The following is a 17,389-nucleotide window of genomic DNA, read 5'->3' as shown; positions in this document are numbered from 1 at the left end:
TTATCCTTACATAGGTAAGACGGGCATCCATTTTTGGATACATAAAATTTCTTTTAATAGGCACAGCCTTGTATTGCTGGTTTTAGTGTTTCACCAAATTGACAAAGCTCAAAGGGTTCCTTGGTGATGTTTTACTTTAGATAACTGGATACCCCACTGCCTGCATTTTATTTTCACCTCGTTCCCTTTGTTTGGCAATTAAAAGATATGTTTTTGGAGTTATATGAAGTTATGATTAATATTTTAAAAAGGAGATACTTGGTAGGACAACAGAAAAAGTAGAAATGTGAGAATACTCACAATGGAGGTAGAAAATTATTTTGAAAGATCCTTTCATTTTTTCTTTTCATTTTGAAAAATTTCAGACTTACAGAAAAGTCATGAATATAAACCATAAAGTTCCTGTATACTCTTTACTTGACTTCCCTTCTCCCCTTTTTTTTTTTTTTTGAGACAGGGTCTCTATCACTGAGGCTGGAGTGCAGTGGTGTGATCTCGATTCTCTGCAGCCTCAACTTACTGGTTTCAGGTGATCCTCCCATGTCAGCCTCCTGAGTAGCTGGAACTACAGGCGCATGCTGCCACACCTGGCTAATTTTTGTGTTTTTTGTAGAGATGGGGTCTTGCCGCGTTGCCCAAGCTGGTCTCAAATTCCTGGGCTCAAGCAATCTGCCTGCCTCAGCCTCCCAAATTGTTGGGATCACAGGCATTAGCCATCGTGCCTGGCCTTCCCCTACTCTTGTTATCTTACATAACCATAGTATAAAACCAGGAAGTAAACAATGATACAATACTATTAATTAATCTATGGATCTAATTCAAATTTTGTCAATTTTACCACTAATATTCTTGTTTTGGTTCAGAATCCAGTCCAGGATTGGTGTTTAGTTTCCATGTTTCCTGAGGCTCCTCTAGCAGTTTCTTGGTTGTCCTTTATTCTTTCATAACTTTGACACTTTAGAAATGTCAGTTATTTTGTAAGATGTACCTCAGTTTGGGTTGGTCTGATGTTTCCTGATGAATGGACTGACATGCATTTTTGGCAAGAGTATCTAGAAGTGATGTTGTGCACTTTTCTTATTTATTTACTTATTTTTATAGAGATGGGGTCTTGGAATGTTGCCCAGGCTAGTCTCAAACTTGTGGGCTCAAAGGACCCTCCTGCCCCAGCCTCCCGAAATGCTAGGATCACAAGCTTAAGTCACCACACCTGGCCCATCATACCCCTTTCAATGCATCATATCAGGGGTTATATGATGTTCATGTGTCTTATTACTGGCGATGTTCACCTTAATCTTTTGGTTAAGGTAGAGTCAGCTGGGTTTCTCCACTGTAAAGTTACTATTTTCTCCTTTACAATTAGTAAGTATCTTGAGTGGAAACACATTGGAATGATGAAATTCTCCATTTTTCATCATACTTCCATGCAATGATGGTTTTTGCCGGCAACAATAACTGTTGTATTTGTCTATTTCTGTCATCCTATCTACACTTATAATTGGAATTCTATTATAAGAAAGGGTCTCTTCACTCCCATTTGTCTGTTTATATCAGCATAGACTCATGGGTATGTAAGAATGTTTCTTCCTATTTTCCACTGGGATTTTGGTTGTCTTCCCCTCAATTTTTAAGAATTCCTGGTTATAAGCTCTTTGTGGCATATATTTTGTTCCAGTTTCTCAGTTGTCTTTTGACATTGGTTGTCTACTTTTTGCCATACAAAGTGCTGTTTTTAATTTTCACATAGTCTTATTAACTTTTTCTTTTGTTGTCCTTGGGTTGAGCCATTATTAGACGGTCTTTCCCATACTAAGGGTAAAAAGGAGTTTCATCATGTCTTCTTGTTTTGCATTATTTCATTTTTTACATTTAGATTTCTAATCTATTTGGAGTGTATCCTTATGTGTGGTATAAACTACAGGTGTGATTTTATCTTTTTGTAAATGGCTATCCAGTTGTCTCATGACTATTTAAAAAGTCCATCCTTGGCCTTTGTCACACATTAAATTTCCATATATACTTGGGGGTCTATTCCTGGACTTTCTATTCTGTTCAACTCTTCTGTCTGTTGTGTACCAATATCATACTGTTTTAATTACAGAGGCTTTACAGTATGTTTTAATGTCTAGCAGGGCAAGTCGTTCTTTCGTGTTTTTCTGATTATTCTTATATGTTTGGTTTTTCCATATGAAGTTTTGTATTAACTTGTCTTAACCTCATAAAAAGAGCTTGTTGAAATGTTATTGGAATTGAATTATATTTACAACTGACATCTTTATAACATGAATGTTCCTATTTAAGAACAAGGATGCCTTTCCATTTATTCAAATCTACTTTTGTGGAGGACAGCTTTTGTAAAAGGCCTACGCAGATTTTTCTATGCATATAACTATACCACTTTGGTAAATGCCAGGCACAAACATACTCAATAAATACTTCCCTAAATACTTACATTAAAGCTATTTCTGTAATGAAAAAGTTCTTCAAGTCAACACAGTCCACCAGTATTTGTTTTGTTCTTAGTGTAAGCTTAGCACAAGTCTAGGAAAGGGTTTAGCACTGAAGTCTATTTAGGGAGACAAAGCCACAGGCAACATATTTAAATAATGTTACCAAACCCAATCCTATCTGCCAAAATGCTGGGAGGAAATGGTGAGTGCCACAAAGGTTCAGAAAAGGAAACTGACTTCAGAAAGTGGTATGAGGTGTTACATTTTGCACAGAATAATAAAAATGAAGAAATGCTTATACACTACATTGGGAAAAAAGTATAAAATTAAAATCAATGCAAAATAATAATTGAAGAGAGACATTTTGATTGGTTTTTCCATTTACACTTTCTATCTAGTGGGGTGGCCTCTGATACTCTGTTGCATTTTATTTCTTATTAATATCTTATCAATTTCATAGATATATCAAGCTAAACATTATGAAGTTATTGTAAATCCAGAGTATCACGTAGGTAACAAGGGGCCCTCATTACCTTCCATTCTGTTGAGGCTGCAGAATATCCAGCAGAAGCTGTTTAACTTCACTAGGTGATAGCTGATACAAGTCCAAGGCTGGCTTGTCTCCACCACGGATCTGAAGTTCGTACTCCATGGCATGGATGATCCACCTGAAATAAAACAGGGAAGCATGAATCAATAACTCTTGAAATAAAATCACCTTCTGCTTCTGTCAGTAATGCCCTTACACCACTGACCTATTCAAAGGAGAATGAAGAAGAGGCCATTTGAATTTCCTGAACCGTTGATACAATTACTTCCATCAAGATTATGTGACATGATCAGACTCTTAAAAATGAGGCCTGCCCTTGCACAGGTGGTGAGGTTGTACAACATTAAAATAGGTAAGTACTTAGGTTCTTAGCAAGTGAGATTTTACCCATCCATTGTGGTGTTATTCTGTACACAAACAGCTGCCACACTATATTTTCTTAACACTAGATACATGCAAAAAAAAAAAAAAAAAAAAAAAAAAAAAGGAAAGAGAGCAAGAGAAACAATACATTTCAAGAAATAGGCTGAGATATGCTATTATGTAAATGTTCCTTTCTCTGAAATCTCAAGCTTTTTTTAAAAACCAATTTCCTTTACTTTGTAGTCATTCCTTTGGGGTGAGAGGAGCCAGACAAGTACCTGCCTTTGAAATACAAGGATACAATTAGTTATAACTTAGTTATAGATGTACGTTAAAGATGTACTTTAACCAACAGGTTGCATAAGAGCCAAAATATTTAATTATTTTATGTGTAAATAATTTTTTGAGGAGATTTTAAAAAGCATTTTTGTAGATTCATTTCATTTCTTTCATTTACTATATTCTGAGGACAGAACTCAGATAAACTAGTTATGAAAACCAAAGAAAACTCTGGAAATAATACTGTGCCTTAGGGAATGAGAAATTTATACACCATTAGGAAAAGCCAGGGAATTAGTTTTACACAGCAGATTCCTATGCTTCATCCTTAAATCCTTTAGCGAACACTGCATAACAAACACAGGCAGTGCAACTGAGCATCTGGAAATAATGCATCTTTATTCACCCATGCTGCCTTTCTCCCCCATGCCTTCTCTTTCTCTTGATACACTTCCTTGAAAGGCAACCTACAAGGATATTGCAGGTACAGAGATGAAAATGTTAGAGTAGATGTATTCAAAAGATTAAAGTTCTTTTTTCTGCCAATGCTGGTTTGTAAAACAACAGTGATGCATCCTCATGGGATGACTAATGTCCCTCGATGTAGAGAACAGTAAGAAAAAATGCTAAGCCTTACTGGTTGAGCCAGAGAGGGTGTCAACCAGGCCTGCTGGGCCAGGCCATAAGCCACAGGGTAACATGTATCAAATTCTATGACAGTTCTAACCTCTACTGCCCTGAGCTCAGACAACTCTCAGCTCTTCCTACCTTCTCCCCTATTGTTTGTTGGTGCCATTTCTGGAAGTTGGGAGTTTAGTCTAGGGTAACACTGAGATGGATTATAAAGGCATGAAAGATACACAAGGATGAAACATACTAATATTTTAGAAATCAATACTATTACTATTGATACTATGTAATGAATATTTAATAGCTGCTCATTGGTAAGAGCAATAAAGATGAAGTATTTACAAACAACAAATGCCTGAAAGCTTCCTGTTATATACAACAATAGAATATGTAACAGAATTAAGATTTACCGTTTATATTTCTCTAGTCAGTTGAAAAGAAAAACTGGACTACACCTATGTTACTGGCAAAGACTAGGTTTTCTTTATATAGTCCTCATTCTTATTGACTGTATTTAGCGAAAATGTTACACAAGCATAAAAGTAACAAGAACATAGTTCTTTTGGATGCTTTGATGTTTAAGCTGCTTAGGAAATTAGCTAGTACAGCAACATTTTAGTTACAATAAACTACTCAGTGGGCCTTTTCTTTAAATTAAAAATTTATATTTTTATTTTATAGACTAGGCATAGAATTGTCTTCTATTTATTTTATTTATTTATTTTATTCATTTCTTTACTTAGATTTAAAACTTACATTTGAGGCAGCTTAGAATAACAGAAGGAATACTGAATTAAAAATCGAAAGATCTGCCTGTTGGTCTCCTCAATAAGTCAATAGAATGAAAAGCAAAGTGGGAGTTTCTGCTGTAGATGAAGTGATTTAAGAGATACAACCACTAATACCATGAGCCTTGTTTTATGTCATGATTCAAAAACAGACCAACTATAAAAAGTCATTTCAGGGATAACCCAGAGAAATTTAAATAAGAATTGAGTATCTTGTGATATTAAAAAAAATACTGCTAATTTTGGTGGCTATGATAATGGTATTGGAATTATTGAGATAATGTCCTTTTTTGAGATATATACTCACTAAAATATTCACAGGTAAAAGTTAAATGTCTGGGATTTGCTTTATAATATACTATAGCAAAATAAAAGATAAAGCAAATATAGCAAATACAAATAGCTAAGCACTACTTATATCCACTAAATAATGAGTATTTGGGAATGCACCACATAATTCATTATACACTTAAAATTCGTCATAACGAAAAGCAAAGACAGACTTAAATACTAATTCTGTCACTTACCAACTGTGCCCCATTGGCAGGTTATTTTCCAAATGGGAATACTACTATTACTCATTGAACTTACTTTATGAAATTATTTTGAGGAACAAATAATGTCTATAAAAAGGCTCTGAAATGTTAAAGAGTCATAAAAATGTTAGTAAACTCTTGTTATGTGACTTCTTAAACTCAGGTTAGAGGAAGGTAATGCAAATTTTTAACTGAAGTCTTGGAGTCACTTAAGCCAAGTATCAGTCAATTAACTTCAGGAGGTATCTTCTAAAATAAATAACATTTTTATTTTTAAAAGGCTTACTTTTTAAAGTCTTCCACTAACTTGAGTTATTAAAACTAAACACAGTTTATCAGCCAGAGCTGACACACCAAATGATAGAAGATGGGAAAGTTGCAAGAAGGGACTTTTTTGGCTTGATTCATATTAATATGGAGAGGGATACAATTTGATGAGGCAAACTGAGCTCTCTGGTGACTGAAGGATGTGGACTTACTCTATCACTGATCTAATCACAATATAATAGAGGTAGGGGAACTTCATCACCTCACCTCCTTATCTCATATCAAATGTCAAAAGCAAAGACCTCGGAATGAGTATTAGAACCGTGCTAATGAACTTGGTGCCGTAATTATTTTCTCTTTCCTTTAGTGCATAAGCAATGTTATAGTCTGCTATCTACGACAACGATGGCTCTCTCTAAGCTTCGAATGTGTGATCCACAGATACAGTTTTGGGCATCAGAGGACAAGGTATGTCTGGATCATAATTGCTTACAGAGGATGTCCTGGCAGTATGAAAAGCAAAGATGAAAAAGGCTTGATAACATATATCCTCGGGGTTATCTCTAAGTAAAGCTTGACTGACAGACCTGCAGCAGAAAGCAGTTGATTGGAGGTCTTTACAGTAATGGGCCTGTCAGGAACTTGATCTATTTCAACAGGAAAGCTGGAGCACAAATCAATAATGAGACAGCAAATCAAATCATTATCAGACCAGAATACCATTCCTGTGAGCAGGTTAATTTTGTTCACTGGAGTGCCTGATAGCAGTAAAGTTGAAGAAATTGCATTGGCAAGATTAACCTTGGAAAAAAGAGAAAAGGGACATGGTGCTATTGGTTTAAAAGCAATTGAAGTAGTGGGTAATGTAAATAAATAAAATTTAAAAAACACTGAGAGAGAGTGAGTAGTTAAACCAGAGATAAAAGTATACACAGTGCAAGGGAATTCTGGGTTAAGAGGTACCATGGTTAAGGCAAATGTTCTTATTTCTTATGTCCATTCAGCCTAGTGAATGCTGGCATTCCAAGAAGAATATGGTATCAAACGTGACCAATCAATCAATCTCTTTAATCATAATTAACATTTAAAAGAGAGAAACAATACCCAAAAGCCAAGTAAGAATGAGTCTGATGTGCTTATTGTACCATAAGGCAGTAAAAAAATAACACATTCTATAAATCCCCTCCCTATCTTTCTTTTAAAATTGTGCCACAACCAGTACAATACACAAAGGACTAACTCAGAAGCAGTTATATGTTCAACAATTTATAGGAAATTTGCCATTCAAGGACTCTATAAATGAGTAATTTGCTCACCAATTTTAAGCAAACGAAAAACCTTCCACGGACTAATTCAAGGTAAAATTTGTAAAGAAACATACTGAGTATGTATTTGCTGCTGCTAATAAACAAATATGCAAGTGGCCCATTCACTTAAAAGGGCTCAGGTCTTAGTATAATTTATTAAGGATGAAGTCTAATAAAAACATAGAAGACACAAAAGTGTCTTTTTACTCTTCAGAGGGGTACTATCACAAGCCCCACAGATAGGATGACAGTTACCTTAAATTGTCTGATATCCCTAGAGAAGAAACAGCATTCCCAAATCTTTGTTACTGTGGTGGGAGAGTGCTGTGGGCATAGGTCTGAGGGGATTTCAGGGTATTTGCCACAGGTGTCATGAGTGTCTACCAGGTGACGGAGAGGTGACATCATGTTAGATTGCAAGATACAACCCCAACAGGATTCTGAGATGGAGTTTCCATAAGAGATGCTTTGGGATCATTCCACTGGGCCTACAGGGGACTCAACCATGGCTGAAAGGGCCCCCCCCTCCAGGGTGAACTTCTCTTGTGAGAGCACATGGCCTTTGCAAACTTAGGACCAGAAGACAAGAGTGAGTGAGACAGAGAGAGAGAGAGAGAGAGAGAGAGAGAGAGAGAGAGAGAGAGAGAGAGAATGTGTGTGTTGGGAGAAGGGGGAGGTTCCTCCTATGGCACCTTGAGATTTGTGGTGTGTAAAAAGCACTCCCCAGATGGAGCTGTTCTCCAAATGTCATGGGGAGAGGACCTCAAATTATCAAATACCACAGTGATAATGTTGAAGCTTTGCCCTTGCAAAACATCTTCACATTCTTTACCTAGAATCACCACATCCAACGAGGACACCAAAGCAGGGATAGCCCCACTGTTACCAACCAGGGTAACTTTTTTCCTTTTCTGTTTATTGTCGGGTTGAGCTCCTTTTCATTCCACTAGTTTTTTTTTTTTGAGAGGGAGTCTCGTGCTGTCGCCCAGGCTGGAGTGCAGTGGCCGGATCTCAGCTCACTGCAAGCTCCGCCTCCCGGGTTCACGCCATTCTCCTGCCTCAGCCTCCCTATAGCTGGGACTACAGGCCCCCGCCACCTCGCCCGGCTATTTTTTTGTATTTTTTAGTAGAGACGGGGTTTCACTGTGTTAGCCAGGATGGTCTCGATCTCCTGACCTCGTGATCCGCCCGTCTCGGCCTCCCAAAGTGCTGGGATTACAGGCTTGAGCCACCGTGCCCAGCCCATTCTACTAGTTTTACATGTAAATGTGAAGTACTTTTTTAAACATTATTACCCGTTTTTCCTTCAAAATCGCATGTGAAAAACGCATTGCTTATTTGGCAATATCTGCATACATCGTAATTCATCAGTTCTCATCCAAGGAGTTTACAGTATTCACACAAGTACCATAAAGATATATTTTGCAGCAGTCTTCATTTTTCGAAATAGTGAAAACATTGGGAACAACCTAGATGTTCATTAGTAGAAAATAGTTTGAATAAATTGGTTTTTAGCCATATAATAAAATGCTGTGCTACTATTACATTGAACAAGATAAAGTCCTATATACTGACATTTATGAATGTCCTAGATAAATTAAATGTAAGAAAAAGATGCAGTGTATTGTTCCACATTTTATAAAACAACAATAATACCATACATATATATCTGTGTAATGTACATGTGCAAAACTATCTGAGACATATACATCAAATTGGTGTCAGTTACTTTCTCTAGGAAATTTCTACTTTCTAAGTTACATTTTTCAGTATTATTTTATAAATTACTTTAGCTTATTATTTTTAAGTGATTTGCATGATTTCAGCTACGGTATATTTCAGTCAAATTTCCTTATCTTTCTTTGTCTCTTCTTTCTTTTGATTGAAAATAAATTACCTGCATAGAATTTGACCTTCACTCTTATCCCTTAAAATAGTTTCTTTCAAAGATTTGGAGCTATTTTGAATCAGTTATAAGAACTTTGAGTTATATCCTGATTTGTTCAGTCTGTTTGCCCTGATATTTTCAACTCCAACCTCTTGACTCCATATGAGGGTAAAGAAATGGTTCTTTCATGTGAGTTAACTCTAAATGAAAAGAAATGTGATTCTCCATCTCTGTACACGGTATAAAAGTACTCTATTGTCACAGACTCAGGCACTGATCTGAGACAGACTGAGAAGTATAGGTTATAAGTCTTCCAAAGCACATTCTTTGTAATAAGTGTTCTAGTTCGGGGAGCCTTTTCAAGTGACAGCCATCCTTGCAGAGGTTTAAACAAAGCCTTAGAGTGAAGGCAAACAGTTTCCCAAGATTTTACACTGCTGTGTTTTTCAGTCTATAGTAGTTTTTCCTTTACTGCTTATTCAGCATTTTAAGCTAATTTAGGTCCTCTATAAGTCTCATGTAATTCCCTTCCTTGAATTCAACTCTAACCTGATGCTTCTTTCTATTCATGGGAATGGGTATTTATTCTAAAAATAGTGTTCTTTCCGTTTTGATATCTACCATTCTGTATGTTCAGTGCTTTCCATGAGAAATGACATACCATTTTTCCTTATACTGTGTCACCCAAAGTAAAAATGTCCCGTGGCAGCATGTGACTTAGTATTTAACAGTCAACTGACTCATAAAGAAATTTGCTATGAAACCTTAATTATTCACCGTCCTGAAACTCATTCTGGGATTGTGGCATTATATTCTCATTGTGAGTATTAATAGTGTCCCTGCCTGACTTATGATGTATATTTCACTCTTATGTGCATCTCACAAGATCAGTTCTAATCACTAGGACAATTTCAGTTCGGGAGCAATCTGGTATTTTTTTTTTTTTTTTATTAAGGAGTGATTTATTTAAGAAATTTACTTCTGCTAAGGATAGGAACTAGATCTTGTATTACTTCCTGTCTTATAGTTTCGTTCATCAGAGATGCTCAATAAACATTGGATTGTTTAACATATGGTATATAAGCAGAGTCAGGTGGTTTGCTTTGAGCTAGTAATGTGGGATTTAGGAAAAGCAAAAGGAAAGCATGTCTCTGTACTCTTAGAGAAGTAAATGGCTCTTAATTTTGATAAACATACTTGATTTTGTGCCACATGATATTGGAATTAAGTATAAAAGAAGATTTAATTAAATCATGTCCTTCAGGAAATGACCAAGTTAAACAGGGCCTTGTTTTTATGAAAGTCCAGTCATATATACAGAAGATATCAGGATGTAGCACTTTTCTCCATGGAGTTATTAATGGAATGGTGTAGTTAATCATATCAGAGTATACAACAGGTTGCCTTACAATCGTACATCTCTTAGCAGTGTTTCCAGTAACGATCTAAGAGGAGTCAAGTTTAAAAAACGTGATCACTGCACTCAAAAGATCACTCTAGTAAACCATCCTCTTCCTCCATCACTGTAGCCACAAATACTATTTATTGAATATTTATTATATGCTAAGCAATGAATAATAGAAGAAAAATAAAAATTCTTCACATATATTATCTGACTTAATCCCTACAACAACTTCGAAGTAGGCACTAGAACCACCATTTTACAGCAAAGAAACCGAGATTTGGAGAGTGTACATGGGCTGTTTTTGTCAGTAAGTGGAAGAACTGGGATTTACACCCAGGTCTGCCTAACTCCAGTGTTCTTATTCTTCAGTCTTACGTACTTCTGCATGTTTTTGCTTCTGTATACCATTGCCATTATCTCACAGAAACAGGCTTTAGTGTTTATTTCTAAAACTTTATGGCTTTTATGACTTCTCATACATGATTTTAATTTATGATCCATATTGTATTCGAGTTCATGTAGTAACTATGATGTGCCAGATGTCAGATTTTTTGTTGTTGTTGTTGTTCTTTTGTCTGCCAGGCCTCCAATCTAGGATCAGTACTGTTTAGCATTTTATAGTGTAAGGAACTTGAGTAGGTACAAGTTAACAGACCAAATAAATGAGATTTTGCACCTTAATTCATCACAAGACCGAGAAAATGGGATGATTCTAAGTTGGCTGCTTGTATACTACAGTAGATATATTGTGTTGGTGCAAAAGTAATCATGGTTTTTGCCACTGAAAGTAGTGGGCGAAACCACAACTCTTTTTGCACCAACCTAATATTAAGATGCTATGAAAAGTTCAGAAAAGTCTAGAGCAGACTTTTCACTTCCTTGTAATATTCTAGGATACCTCTGTCAAATACAGAGCGCCTCATTATGTTAACCACAGAAAAAAAAGCTTTCTGAAACACAAACCTGCCTGCCTGTTGCTGCATCAACTTTGGCTTAGGAGGCAAAGCATAAGAATAATTTGAAATTATATTTTGTCATACTTTCAATGTCAGTATTTGCAGAGGAAATAATATTTTCCTGAAGACTAATTCTTCTTTGTAGGACCAGGGCAGATGTCGTTGTTCGAAGTTAATAGCCAGCCAAATGTGTGAGCTAGTGAATATGCACTGAGCCCTTGGTGCTGTTTACTGGAACCAGCAAAGGTAGAGACACTGGGATAAGGACAAACGGTAGACAGTTGCCGTGTAACTCCTCCACAGAAAATCTTCTACCTCCCCTAAGGCAAAACCACCCCTGCCACTGAATGCAGCTCTCTGGATACCACTAATTTGAGAGTTACAAGTGGAAAGCCTTGAATTTTATTCCCATTTCTGCCAGTAACTTAAGTGACTATCCCAGGCAAATGAGTTCTCCTTTCTTATGTTCAGAGGAAGAGATCTAATGTTTGCTGAGGGCCCATTTTCTAGGTGCTTGCCCTTTGGGTTATCTCAGATAATCCTCACAAAAACTCTGTAAGTTTACACACAAGCTGCTTGAAATTCTGCAAAATTAGATAACTTTCCCAAGATCATGGGCCAAGAACCAGGATTTGGAACTAGTCACTAGTGTGAGTGATGCAGAGTTCATGCTCCCCAACCCTTCTAATGACAGATGGAGAAAGGTATGGCAGTAATATTTGACAAACATAATTCAATTGTTTTTTATGCATGGTAACAGTACCGCGTTTATGTTTTGAAGAAGTTCTTATGTTTTTGAGATACAAATTTAAGTATTTACAGATTAGAAGATATGGATTTGCCTTTCAAAACTGACAGGGTACTGTGGGGACAGGTGGGTAGTAGATGAGGGTATGGGTGAAGTAAGACGGACCAGATGATAGTATTGTTGAGGCTGGGTGATAGTACGGGCACGTAAGTCTTTATTATATCAGTCTCTGTATTCTTGTAAATGTTTGAAGTTCAAAAAAAAGTTGAAAAGTAATCAATGACATGAAGATATATTGGTAAAAGTTATGAAGTGACATGGACAAAACCAAAGTTTTAAACTACATAAAGTGGTCAGGTGAGGTGGCTCACGCCTGTAATCCCAGCATTTTGGGAGGCTGAGGCGGGCAGATCACTAAAGGTATGGAGTTCAAGACCAGCCTGGCCAACATGGTGAAACCCTGTCTCTACTGAAAATACAAAATTAGCTGGGTGTGGTGGCACATGCTTGTAATCCCAGCCACTTGGGAGGCTGAGGTGGGAGGACTGCTTGAACCTGGGAAGTGGCAGTTGCAGTGAGCTGAGATCGCACCACTGCACTCTAGCCTGTCTGATAGAATGAGACTCCATCTCAAAAAACAAAAAACTACATAAAGTGAAACTGATAAAAATAAAAATGCAAGGAGAAATTGATATAACCACAATTGTAATGAGAAATTAAGACTTTTATCAGCAGTCAATTATCAAATACAGATAGTAAAGATAATAAAACTTCAATTTTACAGTTAGCACTTATTTCACACTCATACACATACATGTATGTTTGCATCCAACAGAGAATGTATATTCTTTTCAAACACTTGAGAAACACCCTCCAAAGTTGGCCACATGTTAGATTACATTATAAGCTCAGATACCATTGGGCTCTTTTACAATCAGGACATACTCACATGATACTTATACAATCAAAAATGTATTTAAAAAAGAAACATTTATACTTTCTTAGCTTGTCATAGACTTTTAAAACATATCTCATTTCATTTTCATATAAAACAAAGAAACTGGTATTAAAGCGAGGCTAGAGAGGTTCAGTCATTTATCCGAGGTTACTGAGATGACAATGGCAGTCGGAACTTGAACTCAGTTCTGCTGAATCCCAGAGCCTGGTTAACTTTTCCTACACATGCTGCCTCATAAAATTCTTGATTACGAATATTCAAGATCATCAGAGCCTTACTTTTGATTTCTTCTCCAAGAACAACAATATTAAAAATCAATAGTTAGATTTTGGTAGAAAATGGGTATAGAATATTCTTAAAAGGACCAAATTTTTATCTGAATGTGTCCTCCTGACAGTTTTACTGAAAATCATTCCTCTCTTAAGGCCTATTCATTTTATTTCTAGGAATTTTTGCAAGTACTGTGCTTAGTGTTTTACATGACACAGCTGTTGAAATTTCTGGGGTTTGATTTTACCAGACAACAGAGTTACTTCACTATATCTAATTCAGGCATGAAATAAATGTTAAGGATTCTTTCAGGCTAGTAGCATTTATTTTGCATACCCCCAGATATTGCCTGCATGGCTTAGAGAACAGGTGCACTTTGCTGAATACTCACCAGACACCAGGAACATTGCTTCACTTGGAGAGGCTGGGTCTGTTAGAGGACAACTTGAACAATTCTCTTTATGCAAATGCAAAGGACTTCACTCACCCGATTCGTATTTTCAGCATGCCACTGAATAACTCAGGGTTATTGGAGATGATCCAGCCAATATGGATGACCAGTTCTTGCTGAATGACCGCTTCCCTCTCATCATGGGTGTTACACTTATAATAGATGATGTTTTTAATCACTCTTGGAGACAAAGGATTAGAGATAACTTCTTCTTCATGCCCAAAGGCACCCAGAGTTACCTACGAGTGACAGAATTTTATTGTAAAATTCTCCTAGCTACTAAAAGATAAAAATAAAAAAACCTCAAGGCTCAGGATGACTGGCAGGCTGAAATTACTCTATATAAGCTAGGGAATTAGGCAGAATAACTGTTCCTGCTGTTTATTAAAATGGCTTTCAAAGCGTGACTCCCACTGGAAATCATGATGGTTCACAGTCTAGTCTCAAATATAAGGGCAGGTGAGGGTTCCAGTTAGGGGAGTGGAGGTGAGTGGATAAAAGCAGGGAGGAATATAAATAACTAATAAGTTAAAATTATTCTGAATGACTTTAGCACTAGAAACTCCCCAGAGAAACCAGAATAGGTTAAAGAGTTTCACTTTACTGCACAGTCTACACAATTTGGTATTTGAGAGATACACTTTTTGATTCTTTTATAGTTTCTCAGGCAGATTCTTTTGCCTCAACAACACTACAACGCTTCAAAGGCAGGTGTGACGCCACCCAGTTCCTGTGTTGTCCTCATTTTTCCAGGCATAATGCAAGGTGCCTGGTGAGGGTTAAAATATGTGGTGACAGATCTCTCACCTGTGGAGGGGAAGGAACAGGCTGTTCACAGCCTGGGACACCAGAGAGCACAGAGCGAAATGGCCAAAAAAAACTCTGAGCAGAATGCTGCTGAAGCTGGCAAGGGGAATAGGCTGGTCTCTCTCTCTCCTCTATCCCTGGCATTCTGCTCCCAGGGGACTCTGCAGGCCACCCTTCTCCCTGAGTACCCCTTCCCATCTCTTTTCCATGTACAGTATGCTATCATAAAAGGCAGGAAAAAAGAATAGCATATCAAAGGCCACAGAGATGAGGGAAGAGAGCAGAACATGGAGTCTATTACCTCAATTTTATAATGGAGTGAAAACTGCGAACTGCTGGTTTATTATATCACAAGTGGCATGAACCAGTTAGTCTGAGTGTGAATACTTTCATTAATATGTCAGTGTGTAAAGAAGAAAACAAACAGAAGGCACATCATTGCCTCTGGAAGCAATGATGACTAAGCCATGATTTCATTCCACAGAGCTTGAGGTGATCTGAATGTGCTTGGCAGAAACAATATTACTTCAGTGCTTAGGGCACTCAGAAAATTCTGAATGCTCTGTTCTTACTTCTTTATTGTAAAGTAGTAAGGTGCGGTCAGAGAATGGACTTCATGCCTCTGGTAATGAAGCTGAGCTACTGGCCTCCAAGTCTTGCCCAGCTCTGTAAGTGATTTATCCTGGGAGACATACTAGTGTGATGAGCAATGGTCCAGGCACAACCTTAGGGCAGGCTCTGAGGCTTCCAGAATGTGGGAGCAGAATCTCAGGACCACAGGCTGCAAGCTCCCTTTAGATATTGTGTAGTTGGACAGGACCAACCCTAACCCACCCTTTCTCCCAGTGTCAGGTGCCGATGACCTTGAATATCTCCAAAAGTTTCTGAATGTTCATATGCAGAGTTAACTCTCTTTTCAGATATGCTACAAGGATCTAAAATCCAAGGAAAAATATCTTCTCAAAGCCTGTTTAACTTTCTTTCAGAGGTGGCTTGGTTCAGGGCAAAAATATGAGACTGTCGCTGGAGGCAAGAATTCTGGTGAGAAAAGGCACTAGATAAGTTACTTCCTGTATTTTGGTCTGTTTTAGCCAACAAACAGGGATAAAAAATCTACCTCTCAACAATTTGGAAAAAATAACATATATGAAGTGATTTAACTTTTTCTTAGGATTTTTTGTATTTTTTCTTTTTAATTTTTTTAAACGACAGGGTATTGCTCTGTTGCCCAGGCTGAAGTGCAATGGAATGATCACGGCTCACTACAGCCTCAAACTCTTGGCTCAAGCAATCCTCCTACCTCAGCTTCCCAAGGCACTGAGACCAAAGGCATGTGCCATTAGGCCCAGCTATTTTTTTTTTTTTTGCAGAGATAGGGTCTTGCTATGTGCTCAGGCTGGTCTTGAATTCCTGGCCTCAAGTGATCCTCCCGCCTTGGCCCCCAAAGTGTTTGAATTACAGGTGTCAGCCACCATGCCCAGCAGGAATCTTTTATTAGTACAATTATTTTTAATTATTAAATATTACATGAAACAATAAATAGCTTATTATTCTAATATTTCAAAAGCTAAATATAAGGATGAATAATTTTAATCTTAATGAATTAAGAGCCCTGAAATATGACCAATGGGTTGATTCCACTGAAGAGCGTTAAAGTACTTCATATTACTAAAGCTTATTGTATCCCCAGATTAACTCTCAGGAAAACACAATAAAGCACATATATTCACAGAGAAGAGATGGAGAGTAAGTGAACAGGTTTTCATTCTAATCAAAGGATGATTCAGCCAGGTAAATTAGAGCTTATAAAAAACAAAACAGAAAATAAGCAGCCACACCCCACATGCACAGGCTCAATTCAACCCACATTCACCAAGTGCTTTTTCCAAGCAAGGCCCCATGCTGGGCACACTGGGATGTGTACTGGACAAGACTCAGACTCTGACCCCTGGGGGCTCACAGCCTACCATGAGGTGAGAGACACACATTCAAATGAACTGGGACCCAGGGCAGATTGTGGGAATTGTCACAGACCTATTGTGAGAATCCAGAGAGAGAGACCACTGCTAACAGGAGATGGCTCCGTGAGGAGGAGGTGACAGAGCTGGCCCTGGTGAATGGGGAGGAGCTGGGGTTAGAGATGGCCTGGGGCAGGGGATCTGGGGAGCAGCACTGGCATGCAGAGACCCTGACTGGCACGAACACCATGCTGTCTAAGGAGGAAGATTTTATGTGGAGCGGAAGGGAATACCTCTGCTCTGCCTATCCGAAACCTGTCTGGAGTACTTTAGTAGTTATTGGTCCATTTTCTACATTAGCATCTGCATTGATCTCAACACAGGAGTTGAAGATTACAGCTCTAAGGTGCAGCAGGAAAAGGGGAAGGCCTATTTAATATCTTTCTGACTAGATTTTGCTTGGGGAAGGAGACTTTCGTAGCAATGCCTGAGCCCTTATAAATCTGAAAGTGAGAGGCCTATGACACTGAGGCTTGCCAGACTTAAAAGTAAGGGTCCTAGCCAGAAATCTTTGCCACTGGGACCAAATAAGTATCTGAAAAGTAAATACTTACCTGTTTGCCCTGCACTAAAACATTAGTAATGGATGGGGCCAGGCTGTCCACTACTTTACTTAAAAGACTTGCTGCACGGCGTACAACCGACCTGGGGGCAAAGAAGAGAGCAGGCCAGATGTTCACAAATCTAAAATATGAGGAATGCATTGGGCCCTGACTGG

General features: G+C 37.8%; 1 protein-coding gene across 5 annotated transcripts in view; it reads right to left on the bottom strand.

Annotated features, from left to right (window-relative positions):
* PHKB (phosphorylase kinase regulatory subunit beta) overlaps window positions 1–17,389 on the bottom strand; it is a 224,228-nt gene that overhangs the window by 8,617 nt on the left and 198,222 nt on the right. For 4 of the 5 annotated variants that reach the window (XM_007992231.3, XM_007992243.3, XM_007992234.3 and 1 more), the window contains 3 exons: window positions 17,226–17,316; window positions 13,883–14,085; window positions 2,984–3,118 (listed from right to left, as the gene is read on the bottom strand). In XM_007992231.3, coding sequence (XP_007990422.1) covers window positions 2,984–3,118; window positions 13,883–14,085; window positions 17,226–17,316 — 429 coding nt within the window. The remainder of the gene's footprint in view (window positions 1–2,983; window positions 3,119–13,882; window positions 14,086–17,225; window positions 17,317–17,389) is intronic. The other variant, XM_007992276.3, reaches the window with a different exon arrangement.

Source organism: Chlorocebus sabaeus, chromosome 5, assembly GCF_047675955.1.
Source record: "Chlorocebus sabaeus isolate Y175 chromosome 5, mChlSab1.0.hap1, whole genome shotgun sequence".
NCBI lineage: Eukaryota > Metazoa > Chordata > Mammalia > Primates > Cercopithecidae > Chlorocebus > Chlorocebus sabaeus.
Note: the sequence above shows the minus strand (reverse complement) of the source record. Positions and strands in the feature narration are given on the sequence as shown.